The sequence below is a fragment of the Bombus bifarius genome, unplaced genomic scaffold (genome assembly GCF_011952205.1).
Source record: "Bombus bifarius isolate JDL3187 unplaced genomic scaffold, Bbif_JDL3187 scf7180000008047, whole genome shotgun sequence".
Lineage (NCBI taxonomy): Eukaryota > Metazoa > Arthropoda > Insecta > Hymenoptera > Apidae > Bombus > Bombus bifarius.
In genome coordinates, this window is record NW_022884413.1 from 1677146 (window position 1) to 1696380 (window position 19235).

At 32.8% G+C, this 19235-nt stretch overlaps 2 protein-coding genes across 2 annotated transcripts; one reads left to right on the forward strand and one right to left on the reverse strand.

Annotated features, from left to right (window-relative positions):
• The first annotated feature begins 3587 nt into the window (after positions 1–3587).
• On the forward strand, positions 3588–8496 carry LOC117207979. The gene is made up of 3 exons (XM_033448731.1): positions 3588–3747; positions 6687–7049; positions 7765–8496. Exons 1-3 carry the CDS (start codon positions 3687–3689, stop codon positions 8067–8069), a joined length of 729 nt encoding a protein of 242 aa, XP_033304622.1. The 5' UTR covers positions 3588–3686; the 3' UTR covers positions 8070–8496.
• Positions 8497–8968: 472 nt separating this feature from the next.
• On the reverse strand, positions 8969–15634 carry LOC117207978 (circadian clock-controlled protein-like). Its single transcript, XM_033448730.1, has 3 exons — positions 15325–15634; positions 13305–13536; positions 8969–9758 (listed from the first exon to the last, which is right to left on the reverse strand). Exons 1-3 carry the CDS (start codon positions 15389–15391, stop codon positions 9317–9319), a joined length of 741 nt encoding a protein of 246 aa, XP_033304621.1. The 5' UTR covers positions 15392–15634; the 3' UTR covers positions 8969–9316.
• Between the last annotated feature and the right edge of the window lie 3601 nt (positions 15635–19235).

The following is a 19235-nucleotide window of genomic DNA, read 5'->3' on the forward strand; positions in this document are numbered from 1 at the left end:
CGTTAATCAAAGAAGAAGTTATTACTGAATGGGGAAGAAATACTATCAAAATAAGAATAACAAATTTGCGATACAAATGATTCTGAACGCAGAGAGACGTATGAAACGTTTAACTTTACCTTAAGAATTCATTGTGTAATAACAGACACGAGAATTATAACGTGAAGAATGTACAGTTGCAAGTGTATACGCATTTATTGCAAGAACTAGGAATGTTGTGCGAGAGAAATTGACGAACCGAGTAAAAACTTGTAAACAGTTGTAAATCACGGTAAACGTTACGTCACGCTTTCATTTAGGTTACTTGATTATGTAGTTTTTTGTAGCTCCTTGCTACATCCAGGGATCTAATAAATTAATAAAGAAATGGAAGAGTAAACGGGTGAAAGGAGGAACGGGCATGGCTGATTTACGGGGACGCGAGATTTGAATAATTCTATGGCCCACGTTAGAGATAGAAAATTTATAATAAACATAAAGATACTTGAAGATAATTGTAATTGCAAAACGCGCGATGATTAACTCGTCACATGTTGAATTGTAGATAATACTCGAACTATTAGTACCACGTACATTAATTTTTTAGTCTTTGGCGGAAGAGGAAATACCATATTAATAAAAGTATTCTGAAAAAATGACTCATTTTACGCTTTTCATAAAATAAAAACAATCTTTATTTATTAACACCATTACCATGCCATTAACTATCAAAAATCCCTTAAGAGGGACGGATTAACTTGTCTTCTGTGTCATTGGAAGAAACACAATTGCAAATTTCCAATTATTGTATATTATTAATTATTATATTAAATGAATTTCTTGTGCATATTATCAGATTATTTAAATTGATATCACGTTTTTTAAATTGCACGGGGTTGCAATAACAGTAATACATAGTACCAAGGGCATAACAATTAACAATCGTTACAACAGCCTGTTACTTTTTGCATAACAAATCGAACAATGTCCAAAATTGTTACGTGAACCAGAAAGCCCTACCGTTGTCGTCCACAGATATTGCCATTGATTTAGGATATATTTTGCCACATATCGCTCGGTTAATAACAATTTTTGCGTGTAGGACAATAAGAGTTATGCGGGTAGTTAGTTCGTAGTATTTTAGCTCTTTTTCTCCTCTTAAAAGGAATTCGCCGTTCGATTTCATCTAATTTTAGCTTCTGATTTATCAAAAATCCCGAAACCAAAAAAAAAAAATTCAATTTAACTTCAGCAAAACCCGTAAGCCTAGTTTCCCGAACAAAAAATCGAACGATTCTCATAATTTTTAATACATTTCTTCTTTTCTTATTGTCAGAACCAACGATCAGCTTTAATCGAACGTTTCCATCAATGACGTACACATTTAACTTCAGCAAAACCCGTAAGCCTAGTTTCCCGAACAAAAAATCGAAGGATTCTCATAATTTTTAATACATTTTTTTTTTTTATTGTCAGAACCAACGATCAGCTTTAATCGAACCAGACACGTTTCCATCAATGACGTACACATGCAATTATCTTCGAGTTGTCGACGTTTGAATACTAATCGCGATTCCAAGTAAGTATTCAGTACCACCAACCAAGTAAATATTCAGTTTTACTACCAACCAATCGTTAATAGCTATGCTAATCGATCGAAACGACAAAGTGGTCATGTAAAAAAACGATTGTTCCAAGAGAACGATCCACTGAGATCGTGTGAGTTCGATGTTCTTCCACCATTGCAAATTAGTGTATTCGTGCAGCGGCGAAGGAAGGGGATGAAAGAAGGGAGGAACAGTCGGTCCTGGCGATTTCTGCGGTTTTTACGAGGATCGTTAAGCGACGGCGAAAGTTGCAAAAGCGATCGCCGCGGTACTGGCCCTAAATTCCGCGATCCGTGACAAAATATGCGAGTAAACCCGGTCACTTACCTCGAAGCGTGATCTTAATCATCGTACCACGTTCGTGGAATAATGTTGCAACCCGATCAGGGATTTTATTAGCTGTTTCTCTACCTTTCTCGTTTTCCTCCCTTCTTTCCCTTTTCTTTTTGTTCTTAAGTTGATGAATTTAAGAAACAAGTTTGAGTTTCTCATCGAGTATCCTCTTCGCGATGTTTTCGTGTTTTTACTAGAGGAAGAATCAACTCTTGAGATTTATTAAGAGATTACAACAAATCATCGATTTATGACGGGAATTAGTTATGCGCATAGTTTACTCAGTTTGAATATAATTTGTATGTACGTGAATTTAACTATAGTACCAGATATAGTATCTTATTTACAATTACAACACAATTTACAAAACAAAATCCGCGATCATTTAGTTGCCAATCAAATACTATTTAGATTTTCAAGCGATCTCTTTGTTCCTTATCGTATCGTCTGCGACGATTATGCCCAGCTTCGCGGCTATTTTCATGGTTTCAAAAAGTTCCTTCTGTTCCTCTTCCTTCCCTCTCCACTGTATAAATAATACAAAGAAGTGATTAACGTATTAAAGTAGAATTATAGTAAAAGAATAATTGGGAAATTGTCTCGTGGATCAATGGAGAAGAAAATGTTGTTTCTTTGCTTATACGCGAATGTATGATAAATATCATACATTTCATAAAATATCGTATCTCCCGTATCTTGCGAAATGTCTGAAAATAAACATGTTTGTTCAGCATGAATAAAACATATTAATAATAAGTTTCAAAGAAATAAATTTAGAAAATGAATATGAAACTCGAGGTGTAAAATTAGGATAATGATTAAATCAAGAGACGTTATTTCTTAAAATAAAATATTATATTGCAAAAGATCTGAGGATCGTCCGACAACTACCAATCCATTTCACCCTACTCGCTTGTAGTTTTTCACTTTTTTATCGCGAGAATAACGATAAGAAACTTTTCTTACAAAAAAAGTAGGAAAGAAAGAGTACTAAATACAGTACTTAAAGTACTTAGAAAATAATTATGCTTTCTGTACTAGTGTACGATTAAAAAAACAAGTCATAATTCTTGGTCTGTGAATCGAGAAGTACTTCTGGCTACAAACCATACGCTTTCTCACGTTCTTTTATATTTCCTCCCCTCTTATAATAACCATAACCATATCATAGTTCAATGAAAGATAAGTTCAATAACAATGATAATTTAATTCCTTGTTCTTCTTTGTAAAAATGATATACCTAAAAATCTGTCAAATATTTCCTATTCCGTCGTCTCGGAACAAAAATATTGTAATGTTACGATAACAACAAAATAAATCTAGCACTTACACGCGAACAGATGGAACAAAGAAGAGAAACAAGATGGAAAAAAGAAAGGAATAACGTGAGTCGAAATATCAATTATATAAATATTATATTAAATAGTACTTACACGTAAACACATGGAACAAAGAAGAAAAACAAGATGGAAAAAAGAGGAATAGCGTGAAATATCAATTACATAAATATTTATTATACTCATTAAAATTCTAAATTGAAACGGACTAATTGATAAAACAAACTCAGTGGGGGAAGACTCTTCCTATGTTTTTTTGTAATCACGACTGTCGTGGACTTTGATGATTCAGAACCGTTGTCGATTCAGCATACCCTGAGAGTATATATAAGAGGTTGGCAGACGGCCGAAGATCAGTTCCGATTTCTGCAGAAAAACGGAGATCTGTGATTATTTCCGCTCTTAATATTGAATCTGACAGAACGAAAGAATGTTGTCCAGGTCGCTTCTCTTTCTGACGATTGTTGTTGGATTTATGGCAGCTGAAGTTCGTAAGTAAATTTCAAGTTCGATATGATTTTTTCGTTTTTTTTTTTAAATAAAACAATATATCTCACTTAAACTTCTTATACACTTGAAAGCTTGTTAAATAATATTTTAGATTTCTTTAAAATAAAAATGTATACTTATAAATAAGATTCTAGATTTTTAGACATAAGATTTAGAAAATTATGGTGGTCAGAAAGTTGAAAGAAGGGGAAAGAATAGGATAGCTGAAAGTTGAAAATAAAACGTCAGTTACTTACATATGTGGTGTGTTAATTAATTTACATATATAAATTATATTGTGTATTATATTGTTATATTACTAAATATTAATTGTATAGAATATTCGTATAGATCAAGCAGAATTCATGTATTCCGAGAAGGCAAACGTTAATTTAAATAAACAGACAAATATAGATTGTATAAATATTATTGTAAAAATCATAGCAGTTAATTAAACTACAGTTTACCAATTAATATCGGTGAAAAATTCGCTTATTTGTTATTTTAGAGTTAGTTAGTTTGGGAGTTGTTTCAGATCTCTTCTCGGCTTTCATTTTCCGGTAAACCAGTTAGTAGGAAAAACAGTAAAACTTGAGAAAGCCTTTAATATTTAATTTACTCTTTGATATTGTGATTAATCTTTGATAAAATCTATAATCCTGCATTAGTGTTTATCGAATATTCGATAAATGTGTAATAAGACGTAATGCAGAATAAAGTATCAAATGTCACAATATATAGAAATATATATACGTACACTAAGTATAATTTTACGTTAAATATTGACACTGAAAACTCGCACTGCAACGCGAAACAGACACTTTGAAGCGTTGCTAAAATAATAGACAAACACGTTGTAACTTCCTCTAAATTTAATATTCTTTACTGTGAATTATTTTAGTCAATTCAACGGTAAAACAAATATAATTCCACTGTAACAAATACAACCATGAATCCAACGAAAATACAAGCAACGTTTATCAAAATACAATTTCAAGTGCATAATACGGATAGATACGATTTAGAAGAAATCATTTTATCGTGACTTAAACGCATCGTATCGATAGAGCTAATGAATCAGAATCATGTAACAGGACATAAAATGAAGATAAATAAAAAAATGAGGAAAAGGCTTTTTCATACTGATATTTTAATTAAGCGGTTATAGATGATTAATACACGGATATGTCGAGGATATCCATAAATGAATAAATATCATGGACGACATGAAGGCTGTGCATCGTAACACAGAAGAAAACTTTGCATGCCATACAATTACTATCAATGCTGTCGAAAACCAGGAAGCTCGCAAATCCGATTGCGCATAGAATTTAAAGAATTACAGTTTACAACAGATTGGTAAAATATGTTAAACGTTGAGTGTTGAATATTTATTTGCGTAGGTGAAAACATTTTACGAAATTGTATGTTAACTTAACTTATCTAAGATGATCTAGTCGACTGAAAAGTAGCATTAAAGTGAGAATATTTTACGCAATTTGTACATTACGTTATACACTGTATATTAAATGATGTATTTCACAATTAAATTCATTGCATGAAAATAGAACACCGACATATGTAAGTAGATGTAATAACTTAAATATAAGATATAAATATAAAGAAAAAGGAATGCATCAAACGTATCGGTCTAGAATTTGAAATATCTACATCTCTTTTATCTCCTTTCATCTCTTTACGAAGAATAAAATTTTCCTTATTGAATTGAATATATAACATAAATAAGCTATTACACGTAGCTATCGTCTTAGTCGTAAATGTGAAAATAAAAACTAAAAATCTGAAAAACAGGAAATAAAGTAATCGTTCGTGCCAGCAGAAACATACCCTAGAGGGATCGTTATTTAATCGGTCAGTAACACCTATAAACGAATAACAATTTTATATATGATGTGTTGAATTTTTAAGAAGAACGGTAGTCTATTGAAAAATATTCTTAAGAAAAAGTAAAGAATGAGGAATATCTATCCAAATAGACTAATTATCAGAGTACTTTACGTAATCGACTTGGAATTGCTAATCATTCTGCATTTGTACAACATTTAAAATTAATTTCCTTGCAAAAAAAAAAAAGTAAACGCGTGTGTTCCTGGAAATCTATGTTTCTCCTCCTTCCTGTCCTGCATAAAGTATTTTGATTTTTCTATTCGTCTTTATGATAAAATATTAGGGAAAATGAATTAGGAGAAAACAAAGAAGATTAGAAATAAAAAATATCAAATTGCCAAAAAATTGCGAACGAACTCGTATACTTTAAACTTCAGAGAAATGAAAATACGTAATAAGTAATTTCAAGTAGCAGGATGATAAATTTTTAATTATCGACCCAACCACTTTCTTCACAGAAATAAATATATAATTCTACGGAAAATATACCTTACAAGAAAAGGATTAAGAATAATAATTTTCTTTTACTGCTCTTTCCCCTTAACGGATTTGAGGGATTTCCGTGTCCTTAACAAAATGCCTTACAGTATCCTTAAGTTACCTTATCAACTAACTTATTTTCTTATTATTGAGTTGGCAACTAAGTAATTGCGGATTTTATCAATACCACCTAATGACAAAATCCGCAATCACTTAGTTACCAGCCCAATATTTACCTGGCCAACTATCTTGCTTCCAATCGCTCAGGTTCTACGGACATCGAGTGTTCCCAGGATTTCCATTTCCTCTTACGCTCTAATATCTCGTGCCAACGGTGACTCTGATTATTTCCTTTTCCTTTTGTCACTTCTCATTTTTCGTTTCTTCTTTCTTCTCTGTTTAACAGTATAAAAGAATATAAAATCTTGCAAAGATCGAAATAAGAAGATTCAGGGCCCGATATTACAAAAACGCTAGAATATAATCGTAACTGATGTTTCGAAGAATAAGATTGAAAGATAAATATTGATAAATCTGATAACCATCTTTGCAGCTCCTTACATACATATTTGCGGCATTAAAAATCCGAATCTCGATGACTGCGTCATCAAGAGCGTGGCTGGTATAGCCAAGAAACTGGCCGCTGGTATACCAGAGTTGGATGTTCCACGAACAGACCCAATGGCAATCGGGGACATGACACTTATTGACGTCGAAAACTTTAAGGCCATTGGATCCGACGTAACACTCACTGGCTTATTGACGTATCATATAAATAGTCTGCACTTAGATCTCGAGAAGCGCCAAGTAGACATCGATCTGAATTTGGATGAAGCTAAAATAGATGGCAATTACAATATTAGCGCTAAGATCTTGATCCCTATAAATGGAAGAGGACCTCTCACCTTTACCACAAGTAAGTTAAAGAATTATACGTACGTTTCATCGTATCGTTATGTAATTTTTTTATATTTAGAAAATATTAATTCGTTCGGTCCTTGACTCCTGGCGATGCGCACGAGTCATAAGGCATATTATTATACGAGTATAATTCAAGTAAACTGTAGAATACGTACGAACTTTGTATATACGTCATTTTCAAAATAACAATATCCGCGCGTTAAAAGAAGTATTTCTGGATTCTATTCGTAAAAACTTGTAACGTGTTGTAAGAAACAGCTACAAATTTGGTGTAAGCCAAAGTGAAGTTGAACTTATAAAATTATGGATACGGGTACATTGGCTCGAGAAACTACATATTTGGATACTTGTCATAGAACAATTCTGTACGCATATTGTATGCGCTATATAAATTTCAAGAGGGTTGCTCCATGCCAAACGGGCCACTTAGAGATGAAATATGCTACAGTCCATGTGAAATTAGCCAGAGTTTGAATCTATATTTTATTGATTTCGAATTTGTTTAAGAAATACGAACCTTCGAATTTCGCAACGCTCGCCCATTTTTACAAAGTCGGTTTATAATTGCTTAGATACGATTCTTTCGAGAAAAGATCGGAAGAAATCGACTGTTATCGATCCGCTCTAGCCATTCCCCTCGCCTCACGTTCACCGTCAAAACCGCAACTGAAACATTTTTCCGTAACGATAATTACAAACTCGCTTTACAGATGACGTAAACGTAAAGATAAAATTGTTGTACAACCTGGTCGAACACGCTGGAAAACAGTATGTCTACTTCTCGTCGATGACCACGCACTTGAACGTCAAGGATTATACCATCAAATACGAGCCGGAAAATTTCGACAAAACTCTGCAAGATGCGTTCAAACAGGCGGTTGGCCACAATAATCGGGAAATATTGGAAATGACCAGACCTCATTTGGAGAAAGCCATTTCCCAGAGATGCCTAGAAATATCTAACAAGATCTGCAAGCATTTCTCTTACGACGAACTTTTCCCCGATCGGGAGTAAACGAGATCGTTAAGAGATCGCTGCGAAAATCCCTGTGAAATAAAAGGAAATAGCTGTTGGAACGAAATAAGCGGTTGAGTTACGTTTCCCATGAAATAAACCGTTCGTTATTCGAATATTTTTTTAACCATATATTAGTCACGGCGTTTATCGATGACAAATTTGTCAACATCTTTAGAGCGACTGAAATAACATAAATTTCGCGCATTAAAAAATTGTCAACTATGTGAGTGATTTAAATCACATCTTCGTTATGCTTGTAATTAATTTTCTTTTTATGTATTTTATTGAAATTATCTCCTTGTTAAACGTTCTACGATATTCTGTAAAAAATGTACCCTACACGCTTATTAGTAAAAAATACGCATTTCTGAAGATATTTGATACAATTGTTTATTGTGATAATAAATTGCATAAAATCATTTTATACTTTTGTTTATTATCTTACCAATTTCTTGTATTAATATCGTTCTATGTAATTAACCAAAAACAGATGTAACTGTAAACGTGATGTAAAATTAATTTCTTTATTTGACTCACGCATTGCCCCCTTAAGCATTATACAGATAACTATTTTTTTTTTTTCAAAATTCATCGCAAAGTATTGCAATAATCACAAAACATCGAAGATGGCAACTGAAGAATTACAATATTACAAATGTATTTTTAAATTAATTAAGAAAGAAAATACAAACGATTCCGCAATAATAATTGCAAACGGAAGATAGAAAACTCAATGAAAGAAACTAACATATTAACGCGATTATTACGAACGGTAGCGAAAAAGTATAAGTTCGTCTTATATATTTCGTCACCAGACTGCGAGTATTGATGCATTTACACTAAAAAAACAAAACAAAAAAAAATAGAATTTATGCAGAAATTTGTTCCATCCACACGTTATAAACTACTTATGTACATATACTATTTGGATATTTCATATATTTGCCGTATTACATGTATTCTATGCATATTTTTACATTTTTCAATTTCCCATAAAATGCACAAAAATCCGTAATGTACCCGACACTCGCATTTTTTCATCTTTCAAACGAATAAGTACAATAATCTCCTGCAATCTCGCCAACATAATTCGAAAGCAAAATCATAATTCCAGATTTAAGAATACTAAGAAATCTTCTTTGTCGTTTACTAACATACTTCAATGAATTTCTTTAAAAATGACATAGATCATCTCACTGTGGTCAGTGCTCGATCATTGATTTACGATATTTTTTGGTACGTTTTTACGATTCTGGGAAAAGCATCTCGTAAGTAAACTCTTCCAGGATACCGTTTGTAATCCCTGTGAACGTGTTGGAAATAGCGCTCTCGATAGATGGCTTTATCTCTTTCATAAAGGAGTCGAAGTTGCTGTTGATGGCGGTGTTAACAGCTTCGCCAAGAACTGGATCACCGCCGAACAGATTTCGCAGATTCAGTTTACCACCTCCTACCGAGATTCTGGTCTTAAGTTCGGTCAGTTTCAGATAATTTTCACCGTCGCTTCTCTTTGACACCTGCATCTGCAGTTTCACCAGCGCCTTGCAATTTGTAAAATCGCCAGTCATCGGTCCGCTTCCTCGAATCTGAAGAAGGATTACTCGTCCATCCACGTCGTAATTTCCTTCGATAGAAAGATTTGGAAGGTCTAGCTCGACTACGAAGTTTAGGGTGTCCAAATTGGCTCTGCGGAAAATTGAGTGTATGAAGGATTGAAAGAATACAAGAATTTCTTAAAATTTTAAAGCGTTGAACGTCAACGTGGACTCCGATGAGCCAGGTTGAAAAAGATGCGCGGATACGGTATATACAGGGTGGTTGGTAACTGGTGGTACAAGCGGAAAGGGGGCGATTCTACGCGAAAAAAGAAGTCGAAAATATAGAATAACAATTTTTCGTTCGAGGCTTTGTTTTCGAGAAAATCGACTTTGAATTTTCGGTCGGTACGCGTCCACTTTATCGCGTCTCGTTATAACGGATCTCACTGTAGATCGTTGTCTCGATTGACGTTATTTTTTCAATTTTTTAAATTTTTATTCTATATTTTCGACTTCTTTTTTCGCGTAGAATCCCCCCCCCCCTTTCCGCTTGTACCACCAGTTACTAACCACCCTGTATATTTTGCGAAAATATACGTTACGGTGCAGTATATCTCGATCTATTCCGATATTCTCAGGATAAAATGTATAAAAATCTCGTGGCGATCGAAGAATATTTCCTTTTATAATTTTATATAATTTCCTATGCTCGTAAAGAACTTTTAGTTAAAATAGAAACGATTCTGATTGATAGAAACAAGAAGAATCGTTTGATTAATAAATTACACGTCACTGACATTCATCGTTTCCAAACATACGGTTTCCATCCCTTTTTGCAATTCACCTGTCACGTTCGCCATACAAATTATTTCCAACTAGAGTCACAGCAGTTCGTGTCACGGTCACTCGCGCATATGCGGAATACAAAGAGAGGATCTCTTACTGTTGTTTTATTTATTCGTTTATGAGTCACCCCGTCGGGAATCAATCATCACCAATGAATTGCATCTGATTTTCAAGACTTAAGGACGATAAATAACGAAGTATGAGACGAAACGTCGAAAAAGATATAAACCAGAAAAAGGGGAAATATAAAAAATGTGAAAGATGATTAATACTAGAACTACCATACCAGTCAAATTGATCGGTTTTACAATTTTATTTGAAAATTCCTACTTTATGTTATATCTTTTTTCCGCAATGATGTAACGACTCTCGCAACGATAACTAAAAGAATAATATAATGAATTTTATTTTGTTTTTTATGTATTCAAACTGAAACTAATTTTGTATCAAGACTACTTATACCAATACCAGTGAAAATTACTGGTACTTGTCAAAGTGTAAAAGGTTCCTATAATGTGTTTATCGAACCTCATTTAATCAGTTTCCTCGTTTTCAACAACTTGCCACGCGTTTTTCAAATTTTTACCGCCTATCATTCGATATGATGATATCGGTTATCGGGAAAATTCCGGATCGATCGCTAGATGCTAACACTAAAAATACCACACCAGTCAAATTGGCTGATTTTACAGTTTTATTTGAAAATTCCTACTTTATGTTATATCTTTTTTCCGCAATGATATAACGACTTTCGCGAAGATAACCAAAAGAATAATATAATGAGTTTACCAGTGAAAATTACTGGTACTTGTCAAAGTGTAAAAGGGTCCTGCAATCTGTTCATCGAATCCCAATTAACCAGTTTCCTCGGTTTGTACAATTTGCCACGCGTTTTTCGAATTTTTACTGCGTATAATTCATTATAATTCATTCTTCTATATTTTTAAAAAATTACGATAAATTAGATAATCCCGATACTAAAGAATGGAATTTTTTAGGTTTCCGATTATCCGAATTCTCTGGAACATTTGAAATTAATTCGTTTCTCCTCGAGTCCAAGTTCGTCTTCGCGAACATACTTAACTGCTACGCTATACGACGTCGTCATTTCCGAATGTCATTTCAAGGCAGGTCGTTCATCGCCGAGTTCATAACATGTGTCATTACCCGGTTAATTTGACATAATGACGGAAGCCAAGTTTGTTTTATGAAACCTGCTACGCAATCTTCCTTCATATTCACTGAAACTCGTCTCGAATAATTAACTTACAGTACTGACAGTAGGTAAATCGAATTTTGCAACAACATCATTATTTTCGTAATAAACAAACTTTGTACAGTCTATTGTAAAGGGAAACATAGCAAGTTTCTAGCAATTTTAATTCACAGTCAAAATTCTATTATATACGATACTTGATACTTGTGAAATTTACTGAATACTTGAAATATTAATAACTTCATCTTTACGACGCAGAGGTACAAAAGCTAAAGTGAATTATTTTAATTATTTAAAATTTTAAATAATCGTGATCTTGTCACTTCTCGAACATGAATGCCATGCTATGATAAAAATTGATGATTGATGAATCAACGACACGTTATGGCGTCTAGACACAACGATTCTTTCACTGTTATATAGACACATAGTTCGTAATCAAGATTACAACTCAGACACAACAATGATGCTCGAATCTGACATTTTCCCTGATCCTATCGACTTTCTATTACGCAAACATAATCATATCATAAATCAGTCGCATTTACATAATTCGTAGCGCATTAAATTTTATAATAAACGACGTAACGCGTTACAACTGTAAAAGTGGAAAATTCGTCGATAAAAATTCGCTAGTAATATCTTTACTTATGGAATTTTCTTTAATTCTAATTTTTTTAAAATACGTGTATCAACAATGCCTATACTGTGAATATTTTTATATTTTTACAAACACAGGGAAAGAACCGAAGCTTAAATAGAAAGTCTTCTCGTACAAAACTTATACAGGGTGGTTGGTAATTGGTGGTAGAAGCGGAAAGAGGGTGATTCTACGCGAAAAAAGAAGTCGAAAATATAGAATAAAAATTTTTCCATCGAGACAACGATCTACAGTGAGATCCGTTATAACGAGACGCGATAAAGTGGACGCGTACCGAGCGAAAATTCAAAGTCGATTTTCTCGAAAACAAAGCCTCGAACGAAAAATTGTTATTCTATATTTTCGACTTCTTTTTTCGCGTAGAATCACCCCCTTTCCGCTTGTACCACCAGTTACCAACCACCCTGTATATTTGCGTATTTAAATGTATATCATACGATCTAGTTGTTAAAAGTATTTAAAAATATCACAGCAAAATATAATGTATCTCTCTTTAAGCGTAAAATATCAGACTTGTTAGGACGTATCATCGTATTCTTACAACAATTTAGAATCTAATGACCATTGTATATTGACTGGAAACATAAATAGTTTACGATCGGATATATTCTCAGCCGCTTCGGTTTATCGAAACATCTTGTAATTGCGGGATTCAGTGAGATCGAGAATGAAGCAACAAAGATATTATCAAGATGGGAAATGTTGCAATTATGGCAATTGATAGATCTTTGAACGATATAATATAATCTTGAATTTCCAGAAAAGTTATCGCGTGAACATTCATACCACGCGAACTGCAAACAACACGAAGAACTTCACTATTTAATCTCGTCGAAATAATTCTAACTTCAAATATGTAACTGGTTGGATTAAGAGGAATAAATCGTAATTTTTCAATTTTCTTCCACTTTGAATCTTTCAGATATTACAAATTATGAAAAGTTTCTTTTCTTATTGATTTTGCTACTTACTTCATCTTCAATAACGTGAAGTTACTGGCGCCATGAACGGTGACATTCTTCAGCATCAATTTGATGTTCCCTCCTGACGTGCCTACCAATTCGTCCAATTCCAATGGTTCCAAAGATGGTATTTTATATTCTGGTACTCCAGTCTTCAATTTGGGTTTAAGGCTATTCACACTTGCTTTTATGCAATCGGCCAAGTTCGGATCGTTCTTCTTGCAAACGTGAATGAAATCGGCTGCATGCAATTTAACAAACAAGTATTAATTATTATTTAATCACGAAATCAATATCAATGACGAAACATCTAAATCGATGATTAAATCTAAATGTCGACTGTAATTTTTCATTTTAAAATGTTTCTTCTTCTTCTTCTTGCTACAAAATGGTAGAATGGAAATTAAAATTTAAATGATTTTTATTTAATCGAAGATAAATTCAATAGTAACGTTTTTCCATAAATATGTAAATTACATCGAACATGGGGCGTGAAATGCGACAGTAAGTAGAATATGTTAACAAACAAATGTCAGCTGAAAGAATAAAACGAAAAGATAAAAAAGAAGACTACGAAGAAATATAATCATTTAAAATCTCAGTAATCCCGAAAACATAGCTAGCAATAAATAATTTTTATTTTACGTTTAATTTACAATTGTGAACGATAAATCGGAGAAAAAGCAATTTTACGAAAAATTTCAAAAATGTCTTTAATATTCTTCTAAATCGATAAAAATTGCTGGAATACAATTTCTTTGGATTCAATTACTAGAAAGTTAATTAATATTCAATATTTATATCGTTTTCATAGAATTAAATCATACATCTAGTTATATGCCCATACGTCCAGTTGCTTTTTCTGTAATGCAAATACAAACTCGAGATAAGTTATTATTTATCTTCTGAAATTTTCAAAAGCAACATGACGATGCTAATTACAACTTACAAATGTATGAATTCTTGTCAGGTTTACCTTGTGGTACTTTGTAACAAATTAATGACTAAACACAATCAATGTAAATTACCTGTGACAAAGATTAATAGAAACTTTTCGTTTTAGAAAACTGATTATTCTCAACGCGAGAATTGATTGTAATTTTAATAAATAAATAAAAAAAAAAAAAGAAGAAAACTGATTGATCATAAGTAACTTATGTGATTTAACGTGTTGCATGTATTAAAAATTGTAGAAAATATAGAATAGATAAAAAACAAATATGTTTTCAAATATGAAAATATACAATTAAAAAGACTTGAAAATCAATAATACAATTTTTTTTGTAAATACGGTTCCTATGCATCTCACTTTCGAGAAAAATGCAGCTATTTCTTGTATTATATTGCTCACATACTCGACTAAATTATTAAGATTAGAATGTCCATTGAAATGCGTACGTAGTAGGTGTACATACATACATTAAAATTAATTATGTGATTCATCGACTACGTGCACCCAATGACTAATTACGATTTAAAATAATCTTCCCTATCTGACTTATAATTTGAAAACTACACTGAATCTAAAAGTAAGGTAGCTTCTTAAATAGGAAATGAGATTTGATAATACCACCACGTTAATTTTTAAATGACAGCTTTGTCGTTTTATAAAATTATCGCAAACACATATCTATAATTTGGCAAATCAAATTAAACGTCAAAATTACGCGCGTGTTTCAATTCGTTGCTCCAGACGATACGACACATTTTCGTTTAACAGTTTTCTACAAAACTACAATAGTCACGTAAACGAATTTTCTTGTAGAATAAAATTTCAGACTCGTTCTAAAAACTTATCGATCGCACGTTAAAATATCACGTATGAAAATATTCCAAAATCCACGGTGTATTCCAAAAATATCGTAAATCGATAAATCATCGAAGATCATAAACCTTCGACTATAAATCACCAAAATTCGTGCTACGTTGCACGTAAAATTCGACCAGTAGCCGAACTATAAATGAAAACCTAAGCGATAAAATTAAAAGAGATTGATCGAAAGAATAAAAATTGCAAAGTGTCACTTACGTAGTTCGTGCGCGAAAGTAACGCCAAAAATCGCCACGATCAATCCGGCTAGCACGATTGTCTTCATTTCTTCTTCTTAAAGATTAATTTCTTGGGTCGAAGAAAATTTTGTTAAAGAGTTAAAATAAATATAAAAGTATATCTCGATCGTTGTAACGGAGAATCTCGAATGAGAACGATCGCGAATGAAAGAGCAGGGCTGTTTAGTCACCCACGAATGATCAGATCGTCGGTCTACAAGTGAATAACGCGGAGGTCAGCCTCAAGTCCTTATAGTTCTACCTTTCTCCCCTCTCTGCTGTTATTCGTCGATGATACTTGCTCTAGAGCATCCAGATCAACGTGCTGGAGGACATTACGAATTCTCAACATGTGATCTTGACAAGGCGTGTGTTGCGATATTTTTTATCTTATACACGTTAAAATGTGCATATTCATGCGAGCTATACATTCTACAACTCAATTTATCTTTCCATTAATTACTCGGACGAACTTTAATCCGTTAAAGGTCAGTGTCGTATTAACGCGATTTATTTGCAATTTTTGTTAGTTTATCTACGTTATTTATTACATATGAAATAACACACGCGTATTGTAATAATATACACGTGATATAACTATAATAATATTATATAATAACGACGAAAGAAAAAATTCATAAAATTCTTGAAATTTCCAATTATAATTCGTTCTCGACCAAACTATTTCAATGTTTATCGGAGATTTACGAATTACGAAACATTTACCCTACATTATGCAAGTATGACAGACTAGCTTTATTTTTTTAATCACGGAAATCTATTCTGTTTTTATAGTTTGTAAATTATTTCATTTCCGTTTCCCAATGATGTTGCGTTTCCACGTTATTATGTCTTGTACCTACTACGCCACTACGTGATCGATAATGAACTTCCTGTTGAGCGAATTCGCTTATCCGAACATGAAATTGTATTATTTCAGCGAGAAACGATAGATTGCGGGGGAAGTCAGTGAACCTTAGTTACATAAATTATTTGTCCTTCGTTGACTTTTAAGTAAATGGAATTCTATTACACTGATGTATTAGAAGATTCGTTCGAGATGTACAAGCAGTGTCTAAGAGGAAATTCCAAGATCTAATGGATCCTAGAGTGCTCTAATGCTTGAATTTCTAATACATACGTTTTTAAATTTGACTTTTTCATTTTACTTTGGCGTGTCGAGTACAAGAATTTTATTTCGAGTATCGTACAAATTACAAGAAACATTTAATCGAATGGATCAGTCGTTGAAATTAATGCAGAATATGGTTTAAACGATTATAAAAAAATCTACAACCTTTCAAAATCTGAGCATAATAATGATAATACTTTACTTTGCTTCCATCTCGTTGTTAATTTCATCTATAGTTGTTCACCTTCGTGTTCGCCAACGAACATTTAAAATTTCTGTTTTATTCATAAGATTTTCAATTCACATTTTCATTCGTATAATGATGTTTCCATAGATCTTCCTTACAACGAGTTAACCATACATCTTCATATTTTTTCGATTAATTTCCATCATTATGCAATACAAAAAGAAACAAAACTGTTGGCTCGTGTTGACTCATTCCTGAAAAATGCAACGACACCTAAGGAAAACTTTTTCTCCTATCCAAGATTTTTTCTGTCTTGTCATCATCACCTACAATGTTTTTCAATTTCCATCATAAAAACTGATAAACTATCTCGCCTGCGACGCAATTCGCTACTATTTCAATAAAAACATTGAATAAGTAGGTGGTTAATCGTCATCTTGCACTGTTTAATTACTTAATACCAATATCCATATGCAGTAGGATGATCATATTGTTGTTAAAGCCACTTGCATTAAATGATGATTTCACACTAATTTTCAAATGAAAATCTAGTCGTGCCTAGTTTTTGTTGTTTTTGCAGATTGTAAACATACGTTTGGTAAGATCGTTAGAAAAATGATCTTTTACATGCGCGTTATTTTCTTATCATCACGCTGTGGCTCTAATAATTTGGTGGTTCCCTTATTTTTTTTACAATTACAACAAAAGCTGCTATCACAGACTAAAACCATACTACCATTTCGTGTGTTTCATTCGATATTTTTATAATTTTACTTTCTGATCACGGTGCTATGTTACGTTGTATCCTTTTACGATTTCACCACGTGCGACTGTATTAAGGAAATTTAAGAAAACCGTTTATCAAAATTAAAGGTTTACGAAGATACGATACCGAAGAGAAGAAGAGAATGAAATTATGTATCAATTTCTATAAAAATACGATCAATTACGCTTTCTTGTTCCTACGCGAAAAACGTTATTATTAGCTCAAGTATACAATGCCTGATGTATACCGAATAATTGCACATGCTTATTCATACGTCTTTTTACATTTATAAAAGTTACATTTCCGATCATTAGACTGCGGTCGTTTATGCAAATGCATATTTTTACGAACAAGGATATTTCCGCAGATATATTTCTTTTTTAACTACTGAATATATTACAAGGACGACTGTGTTTTGAATATTTTTTACATTTTTATTTATTTTGTACATCAGATATCTATATATTGCCCATAAATGTTGTAGCATTACATTTCCCATAAATATACATAAAGATACACGATCTACCGATCACCGTGCATTATGCCGACATCAGAAAATCCACTTACGATATAACCATTATCAATTCTTGCATAAATGTAGGATTACAATACAAAACTATATATTTACTCATATCTCGTATCTATCCTACAAGATAATTTGATATTTTCGTAAATAATTTTTAATTATATATTCGTGCATTTTATTCTACATAGGAACAAAATTCTGATTATGCGGAAATACGAAATGACCTCGTAAAGAAAAGTAAAAAGAGAAAGAGAGAGAGAGAGGATAGGATAAAAATAGCCATCCTTCGCCACGGAAAGAAACCTCGCAAATTTACTGTATCGCGTATAATTGGAATGATTTTTACGAAAAACGTGCGTACACGTGGAGTGAACGTGCTCGAAAAGAAGCAAATGTTCGCAGGGAAGCATATGCACGTGATGTATCAAGGTAGAAATAGTATTTTGACCCTGTCCTTCGACGACGTCGTCGAGTATCACGAGCCGGTTGGCCGGTTTTTCGTTTGTCCGCGTCCCTTTCTTGGAAAACAGGCAACGACCAGCAGTCGTTGCTAGAGGAAAGACAATACGCATTTAGAATATTAGTAGATCGAGGTAGCGTAGTCGTGCTTTTTAGCGCGTCCGCCACATTGAAACGCGTCATAGAGATGATTTGTCCATTTTGATTCTTCGAGAGCGTATCTGTTCGATGAAATCAACGCTATGGAGCGACGAAAGGGAAACAATGCTCCGTTATTAGGATCTCTTCATCACGCTGCATATAAACGACCGACAGAGATTTAAATAAGAAGAGAATATCTTCGTATTTAGATTTGCTTGATTTAGGAATTTTTAATGAAATTTTGCTTGAACGTAAAAACATACTGTCCCCTATAGATAAGCAATCATTTAAAAAACATTTCATTTACCAAATTAAAATTTAATCCCGAAAACCTATTTAGAAGTAAAATTTCACTTGAGACTCTTCGCCAAATTAAATATGAATAACAAGATAGGTTGCCAGCTTGCTTGAATTCGTATTTGTGAATAATTAGCAAAAACAGGTTTCTCTCAGAAGTGAATAGCGATTTTTAAAAGAAAAAGAGATTGTAAAAAAAAATAAATCCATTGCTTTAAACATGCCATTAGTGGAGTAGAAGAGTTAAAGAAGAAAACAAATAAATCTAATACATCTTAATTGGACTATTTATGAGTAAACGGTTTAACGTTGAAAGAATTAATTGACAATTTGAAAAATAGAATCGAAATGGAGTTTGTCAAATTTCATTAAAATTTCTTGCC